Source organism: Hipposideros armiger, unplaced genomic scaffold, assembly GCF_001890085.2.
Source record: "Hipposideros armiger isolate ML-2016 unplaced genomic scaffold, ASM189008v1 scaffold_209, whole genome shotgun sequence".
NCBI lineage: Eukaryota > Metazoa > Chordata > Mammalia > Chiroptera > Hipposideridae > Hipposideros > Hipposideros armiger.
In genome coordinates, this window is record NW_017731559.1 from 2,781,492 (window position 1) to 2,790,634 (window position 9,143).

General features: G+C 39.1%; 1 protein-coding gene across 5 annotated transcripts in view; it reads right to left on the reverse strand.

Annotated features, from left to right (window-relative positions):
* Positions 1–6,421, reverse strand: part of SLC35D4 (solute carrier family 35 member D4) — a 126,943-nt gene extending 120,522 nt beyond the window's left edge. For 3 of the 5 annotated variants that reach the window (XM_019653884.1, XM_019653882.1, XM_019653881.1), the window contains exons 1-2: positions 6,254–6,421; positions 1,504–1,550 (exon numbers count right to left, since the gene is read on the reverse strand). In XM_019653884.1, the coding sequence (XP_019509429.1) occupies positions 1,504–1,550; positions 6,254–6,325 (119 nt within the window). In that variant the 5' untranslated portion in view covers positions 6,326–6,421. Of the gene's footprint in view, positions 1–1,503; positions 1,551–2,817; positions 2,862–6,253 lie in introns of all 5 variants that reach the window. The other 2 variants (XM_019653886.1, XM_019653883.1) reach the window with 1 other exon arrangement.
* Between the last annotated feature and the right edge of the window lie 2,722 nt (positions 6,422–9,143).

A 9,143-nucleotide genomic window follows, 5' to 3' on the forward strand; every position in this document is an offset into this window, starting at 1 on the left:
TAGCCCCTTTCCATAAAAAGTGACAAATAAGCACTCAAAAATAGACCCTATACTAGACTTACCGGGGTGATCACTTCCTAGGTTATACAAATATCTATTCACTATGTTGTACACCTGAAACTAATATAATATTGTATGTCAACTTAAATTAAAAAAAAAAAGTAAAGAAAAAGAAATTTATTACGAGGGTAATTTAAATTAAAAAACAAAAACCTAAAGAAAAAAGTTTATTATCAAGATAATAAAAAAGTAGACCCTAGAAAAATAACTTTCTATATTATATTAACAACCCAAAGGCAAAGGAAGGATTATACAATAAAAATATAATAAATGGGGCTAGTATAGATGAAACTATGAGGGGAGGGATGATTTCTTCACATTGTACCATACACTAAAATAAATGAACAATGATCAAGAATTGAATAAAGCTTTAATGAAACATAGGTGAATATCTACATGACTTGGTGATGGAGAAGAATAAACATAAAAGCAATGGTGGCAATAACAAAAGAAACTATCAATAGAGTTTTCAACATAAAAATAAACCATTTAAAAAATGAAAAGATGGGGTGGGGGTGAGGTGAAAAAGAGAAATATGAGTGCCAGAGCATTCCATGCTGCTCCTATAATACCTAGACTATTGACCTGTTTTTCCTTCTGTCTTCTTTTTAATAATAGCATCCCCCAGTCACAGGACACTGGATTCATCTGCAGTTCTCTCTGTTGCTTCGTTCTTATTATCAAACAAAAAATTATCTATGTCACTTTTTAATATATTTAAATAATCCAAATTATATAAACAAAATGGAAAGGCAAAGAACAAACAAACTGTAAAAAATAAAAATTTCCAATAAGCATAATGGACAAGTGGTTGGCATCCTTAAAAGATGAAGAAGTCATTAAATAAATAAGAAAAATACTAAAACCCCAGTAAAATTAAAAGCATAAAAGGCACAAATAGACAATTCACTGAAAAAAGAGATACAGGTGAATAATAAACAGAAGAAAACTATTCAACTTCACGAATAATTTATGAAATGATAAGATAAAATAATGTGATACCATTTTGGGATAATGAAATCAGCAGAGAAAAAAAATAATCATGATTCAAGTACAACATTATAGAAACTTTCATATACAAGCTGGGCCATGACAACATAGATCAGTACAACATTTTTGGAAAAGATTTTGTTAATATTCAAAAAGAATACTAAATAAGTTCATATTCTTTATACCCAAATTTCTTATGTAGGAATCTATTCCAAAGATATAGTTGGAAATTTAGCAGAGATGAATACAAAAAAACATCTGATAACATTGTTGTTTTTATAACCTCAAAAGGGATACAATTTAAATGCCCATTAACAGAATGGTTACATAAATTATGTCAATTTGGTGAAAAATCTATGCAGTCATCAAAAATACTCATATTTTAAAGAACATTTAATGATGCTGGTTGGACATTTCCTACAAATGTGTATTAAGAGTATAAAGGATACTCACCCTTGGAACAATGTAGGGTAGGTAAATTTCAAGACAGACAGGACATACTGAAAAACAAATACCATATTAATGGACATTTTACAATTACAGAGAATTGATAGATCATATAATCAAAGAAATCCCTACTGAAAAAAACATAAGTACACAAGTTTCAAAAGGCCTTTATTCTCATCGTCTCCCCACAAAAATCACACACTGGGAAGTCAAAATCACACACCAAGCAAGTCATACCTTCCAAGTCATACCTAACAGAGTGGGCCTGCTTTCCCCAAAAGTTACCAGAAGCCTGACCACCTCAGCTAGGGAATGGAACCAGTAATATGAGCCAAGTGGGGCGGAGGCTGGGTCGGATATTGGGATGGCTGACCACTCTGCATCTTCCCAGCTCCCAGCAGTATCATGTCATAACTGCAGCAACTCCAGAGAAAACCGGACAAACCCTGTTGAATGCCATCTGTTTTCTTAGGGTATTCACTTATCTACTGTCCAGTTTACCTAAAAACCCACCCCTCTTCTTGGTTTCTCTTTGAGTAAGAACTGCATCCCACTCTTTCATTTTTTTCCTTCCATTTTAGGGGTTTTGTTTGGTTTTTGTATTCTAAGGATTTTTTTTTCCTAACGAATTCTGTTTAGGTGTCACAATTTTTGCTGTGCTTTAGCATTTTAAGCATTTTCTTTAAAAAAAAAAAACAACTCAGCTAAGGTCAACTTGTATTTGTATTATGCCTTTCAATCAAATTTACAGCACTTAACGAATGGGGGAATTGTGTTGTGTCCTTCTGGGTATCTTTTTTGCATTTTTCTATTATTAAACACTTCAAGAATTTTTGAAAAGCCTAAAACCATGAAATGGCTTTAGACAAGGATTCTACTGATTCTTCACAAGATCTAAAAAATGGAGTTGACTGGTTAGGCAACTTTACATATCTATTTCTCCCCCAGGGATTAGGCTACACATACCGTATTTCCCCATGTATAAGACACTCCCTTGTATAAAATGCACCTTAATTTCGGGGCCCAAAATTTGAAAAAAATGTATTACATAAAGTTACTGAACTCAAGTTTTATTCATCATAAAATTCATACAACTCCTCATCACTTGCGGGAAATGCAAGTAAAAAATCTACAACCACTGTATAAGACACACCCAGGTTTTAGACCCCAAATTTTTTGGAAAAGGGTATGTCTTATACATGGGGAAATACGGTAATTGCCCTTGTATGAGCTCCTATCTGCCACAATTCTAACAGCCTGTGCACTGGTCTATAATTATTAGAAATGGACTTCATTCTTCTCTGAAGTTTATTTACTCACATAATTCAACATGTTCCTCCCCACTTCTCCCTGATATTTTCATTCTAAAATAGAAGTAGAGAAAGGATTGAGTGAACATCTGGGCCACGTCCTACATCATCACCCTTAACAACCTTCATGAAGATAACAAATATGTACTTAATGTATTGTGTGCTGAGCTTTGTGCTAGATACTGGGTGAGATAGAAAATACCGAAATTCTCACTTTACCTTACTAGAGAACAGTAAATAAAGAAATCTCTGACAAAGGAAATCTAAGTCCTAAACATTTCTCCTTTCAGCAGTTCCTCATATCACTGAAAAGTGTTGCTCAGAGCAAAATGCTATATGTTAGAAGAACAACAGCAGTAAGAGCATCTCAAGGGAAAAAAAAGAGCAATTTGGGAGCCTTTGAAAGGAGAACAGATGTGCACTTTGCCTCCAGACTGAAGGCTTATGATAACAGCTGTGGGGAGAATAACAGGTGGCTGCCTGGGCCCTACATCCAGTGACTGCTGGAAACTCCCGCAGGATGGATGCCACCCTGAGTGGGCCAGCCAGGCCAGGAAAGCCAGAACACTTGCGGTTCAACTATTCTTTTAAACAGTAATGAGACTAAGGGATGAAATTAAGATGTACAAAGTTTTTTTAAATGAATTTTCTTCCTATCAATAGAGAGGGAAACAATTTGAGGAGAAAACAACAGAGAGAAATATGAAAATCTAAAACTAACATAGAGTGTTCTAAAAACTAGAACAAAAGATCCTCTTTTGTAGACACACACAAGGAAACCTTCACTAATTCAAAAGAAAATTCATTTGGCAGAGATTAGACACAGGGGAATATGCCCGAGGGGTGCCCACTACACAGCTCCTTTCCCATTTGGCCTCTATTTGGTCCAAGCCCACTTGCTTTGGCTGTTGGAAGTGTGACTGTCCTGGTTGAGAAGATGAAACAATGGCATAATCCAAAAGTTACTAGGTCCCCACCAGAGTTCCATTATGAACAACCATCTCTCCCACCCTTACCTGGGCCTCATATCTGTTCTCCACCGCTCTTTACTTCACCTCCTCCTTCCTCTTCATGTCGGCTCCTTGCCTCCCCTCTGCCTGCCTTCTGCTGTTCTCCTCCTACTCTCCACCAGCTCCCGATATTTCCCAACTACCCTAAACAAAGCACTCCAAGCTATCGTGGGAAATGCAGAAGGAAGTCTTTGGCTTATTGTTTAAATTCTGAGGGCCCTTGGGAATCTATGATTTCTATTACTCAGATTAGATATTCCTGGGGTCACGAGGATTTGGTTTATTTATTTATTATTATTATTATTTTTTAAGATTTTTATTGGGTAATTGGGGGACGGGAACAGCGCTAGGGAATTGGGGGAAGGGGGACAGACAAGTTGCTGTCCTTTTTTTTTTGTTGTTCTTCAGTCTAGTTGTGGAGGACGCTGCTTCACTGCCCCAAGTTGGCAATGTCATTGCACTCTTCCCCCAGCGATGCAGATTAGTCGCCAGCTTCTGGACTGCCACTCACACTGGCTGCTGGCTACACACGGTAGCCCATGGCAACCCACTGCAGCAGGGGCTGCAGCCTACGCCTGAAGGCGACTCTCCACAGCCCAGCTCCAGGTTGAGCTGTTGTTCAGCATCTCAGCTGTAGAGGGCAGTGTCACTGGCCCTCATATGTGGGATCCGAACCGGGGCCCTCTGGAGTCCCAAGCCAGCTCTTAACCAACGCACCACTCGGGCCAGCCCGAGGTTTATTTTTATCTACCGACTTGATATACAATGCACACAGAAAGCACTGTCTTTATTACATTAATTATAAAATGCTGTGGTAGCCAAATAAACAAAAAATAATGATACGGGTGCAAATGTGCATCCAGAGGGGGTATAAACTTTGGTGAACTAAGCACTATCTGTCTGCTGGGTTATTTTGCTTACAGATGCATTTTTTTCTTAACCAATGCCAAGACTTGCGGGCTATCATGAAAGACCTGTTACTCTGCCTCATCTGATGATTATATAGAAATAAAAGGAAGGTCATTCTGTCTTAAAGTGTAACATTATCAATATATCCATCAAGTTAGACAAATTAAAACAGTTAAATGAAAAGACCAGGATTTCACAAATTCACATACTCCTGAGTGGGTGCTACAAAAAAAGCTTCTTTTAGTTTACCTCCCTTCCCCAGGAGGAAAAAACAAATTTGGTAAAAGCTAATAATTACTGTGTTGCACCATAAGCAAAAAACTGTCTTTCCTTTCTCCTTTCCCTTCTTCTATCTAGAGTAACTATCACTTTATGGAGCATGTACTGTAAGGCTGGGCACTCCACCAAACCACTTTACAAACATCATTTTAAATAGTCCTCATAACAACCCTTTGAAGGGAACTTTTTAATCTCCTTTTAAATTTAAATTTATATTTAGGTTTCGAGAGATTCAATTTCCTAAGGCTAAGTAAGTGGAGTCCCAGTGCAAACCCAACAGCCTCACAGCAAGGCCATATTAATGAATCCTTAAAGGTTCATTACCACAACTAAAACCTGGACAGGAGCTTCACTAGCATCCTCTGAATATACTGAAGACAGGCACTCATATTAAGAAAGAGGGTATAAGTAAATGCTGTTTATTAGTGGTTCTTTTCCAGAGAGCAAGAAGGAACAGTAGAGACCCTGCTGTGGGGGAAGGTCGTCCTAGGCCCGAATCCTCACTTTGGCTTGGTGTCCAGCACAGAGTCCAGGACAGGGGGTAATGCCCCACCCTAGCCAACAGGGGTCCAACATTTCCCTGCGTGTACGAAATCCAAGGCCAACTTCCCCCCACTAACAAGATAAAAACATTGTACCGCTGCTTTTCTGCCACGTCATAAAACAAGGTTTCATGGCATTACTTTAGACAAATTAAGTTTACATTTTATTTTAATAAGTAGTTTCACACACAAAAAAACCCTCTTGAATATACTGGAAGTGCCAGGGATTGAGACATAAAAAATAGTTTTGGGAATCAGTGGTGCAAGGCGGAAATGGAGATGGACGGATCCCTTCTATTTAAAGGATTCTGGAATGTTGTGGGGTTCAGGGCAAAGGCATATTTAGAAAAGCCGGATGTGTCTGAGTTCTTCCCTTACTCTTCCTTCCCAGAGGACCCGGGAGCCAACTGCTTTCTTTCCCTTAAAAGTAGTCCACACAGTCCAAAATTAAGTTCCTGCAAACTCGTCAAAAAATCCGGTTTCCCAGGAGATGTACAGGATGCTTTACAGGACGGGAAACGAGACAGTACAGTGCAACGAATACTATTTCTAACAGAGCATCCCACACAGAGTCGGTTTCTTCTCCATCACCGTCAGGAAAAAAAAAAAATCAGATAAAAAGCTGGAGGCTGCATTTGTTCCACGTACAATATTGGATTCAGATCTCCAGCGTGCAATCCCGTCTCCCCTTGCTTGCCCTCCTCACCTTGTTCGTGAGGTAGAAAGCCAGGTAGCAGGTACAAAAGGTGAGGCCGACCAGGCACCTCCTCATGCACATCTGTCAACTCGCGGCCCTTCCCCGGGACCCTCCAGAAGCCCCTCGGCTGCCAGGGGATTTGGGCCGCCACCTCAGCTGCCAGGATGGCCACGTGGCTACGAGATATACCAATCAGCACCAACCTCCTATCCCCCTTCCGCGCCTAGTTCTTAAAGGGTCCGCGCCACGGTACCGCTCACAGACTCGAGGTGGGCGGAGCGGCACTCACCTGGCAGAAGGACTGTGGGAGAGTAACTAGGTCAGCCAGGACTGAGACCACCTATAGAGAAAGATTGGACTGTAATAAAAAAGTAGAAAGTAGAAGAGGGGGAAAAAGCTGACAAAACAGTTCACCGTTTAAAGAAAAATGTTCATAGCTATCGCTAAACGGTGGGACCAAAATGTTTGTTCTTTACTGAATTTTCCCAGTTTTCTACGTTGAGTCTATATTACTTTTGTAAACGACACAAAAAGCTGATAACAATAAATGTCATTTTAAAAGAAGGAAGGCTGAGTGGGGAAAAAACTAGAGTACAGTTTTCTTTCTTTTTTCTTTAAGTCATTCCATTGTGTTGAAATATCTATAAAATAAGAAATCCTTCCAAAAGTGGCGTTTCAAGCACAACTCCTGTTCCTAGTCTCTCGGGTGGAAACTTGACCTACTTAGGCTTCTGGCAAACAGTAATAAACACACACAAAAACATGTTGATGGATTTTGTCAGCAACTATTCACTCTTTTTTATTTGTATTCCCTACATAAAATTGTTCCCCAAACTATATTACCCAAGCAAACACTGGATGCATTGTCTACATAAAAGATAAGCTAAAAGTTATTTTCCCTTGACTTTATTCTAGAAAACCTATTTTAGAACTAAATAGACCTTACAAAGAAAATTGTTGCCCAATAGAATTTGCTTGAAATCAATGGTTGGTATTTAACTGAGAGTTCCCTGAGCTCTTTTAGTAGATAAACAAATTCAATTCAGGCCTTATTATTTCCTAGTTATTGGTTAACTCATTTTCTTGAACAGAATTTGCTTAACAAGCAGAAACAACCAGAACAGTAAGGAACCGTGCAAACAGAAGTACACATTTATAGCAAATGTGCTGATAGATCTTGACAGAGGTATTGATTTTTCCAAACCTGCATTATTCTGTTCCTCAAAACAAACTCAACTAAGACTGAATAAAAATAGAATCATTATATCTTACATTTACAAACAATAAGCTGCTATATATGAGACTGAGGCAAACCTACTATACATATGAAAAGATTTAACTGCTTATGTTGTTGAGATCTTTGAGACCAAAGGGTCAATTATTAATTTTTTTACAATGGGTCCATAAGTGCTCAAAAATGTTGAATAAAAAAAGGGCAGCTTGCATAAAACAATACCTTGTGAGTTTTCCCCCCTACAAATCTTTTTTAATAATGATTTTGTTTACAGCAAACATGGAACTTGATATAAGTCATAGTTGCACAACATTGTGAATCTACTCAAGGCCACTGAATTTCACACTTTAAAATTTTTATGTTATGTAAATTTCACCTGAGCAAAAGAGGGGGAGAGGGAGGGAGGGAGGGAGAGAGAGAGAGAGAGAGAGAGAGAGAGAGAGAGAGAGAGAGAGAGAGAGGAAAGAGAGAGGGGGGAGAGAGAGACAGAGACAGAGAGAGAGAGAGAGATGAGAGTTTGAAGTTATAAAGGTAGAGCAGATGCAAGTCATTCCCAAGTCAGACGAAGCCATGGTGAAACAATGGTGAGGATGAGCTTAAAGGACTAAGATAAAATGCCAGGATAGCAGATGGTGATCCACATGGACCTTAAAATTACCTAGCAAGATGTTAGGGCTTGAGGTGGAGTGGAAGAGTGTGAGCAGGTGTCAGAGTCTTCAGAAAATGTGCCGATTGTTAACCCAGAGGTTGGTAGTAGATGACATTTGTAAGGGAGCTTAAAGACAGTGATGGTAGGATGGTCAGACACACCAGAGAAGAGTAGTTTTCCTGAGGTGGCAGGGGTAATGTTTTGGAAGCCGCATTGGAAAGAGTGAAGAGTGCTGACTCTATTCTCTGCCCTGGACACCAGGGGGAAATGAATAGTCTCAGCTGTCAGAATTATCTTTCTAGTAAGGAAATCTGAAACCATTATTCTACCCACTTAAAACCTTTTCACAACTCTTTATCGTCTACACTATTAAGTCCTTAGTATTATAAGCTCTTGAACCTGGCCCTTCCCTGCATTCTCTAACCCAACCTTTTACTTTGCTCCTGTTGAATCTTACATCTGCTCAGGCCAAACCACTTGCCATTTTCCAAAGCACGCTGTATACAGCTCCCCATGTGTGAAAGCCCCCATTGCCCTACAGCCCATTTCTCACTGACGCCTTCTCTTCTTCCAAGACTGAGCTCACTGTCACCTATGTTAAGGAATCTTTTCTGAACTTCTGTGTAGATCTGGCCTCTCCCTCTCTTAAATCCCAACAGGGCCCTGCACATGTTTTCATCATAGCATCTTTAACACTTAATTGTACTTGTGTTTATGATTTCGAGGTCCATGAGGACAGGCACCGATTTTTATTTATATTTGCCACTCCAATGTTAGGCACTTAAGAATGCACTCAATAAAAACTTGTTGACTAAATGAATATCCAGATTCTGAGTTCTACTTTCAACTTCTTGTCCTTTTCTGATACATCTCCCAAACAGCCCTTTAGTGGCATATTTTTGTCATGCACTGTATTTCAGTCTTTCTGATCTGCTCTTTTTCTTTAAGTCTTTCTTTTTTTTTTAGGAACTCTTGGCTTATTTAATAGGAGGCTCCAAGTGCAAATTGCCAGTTAT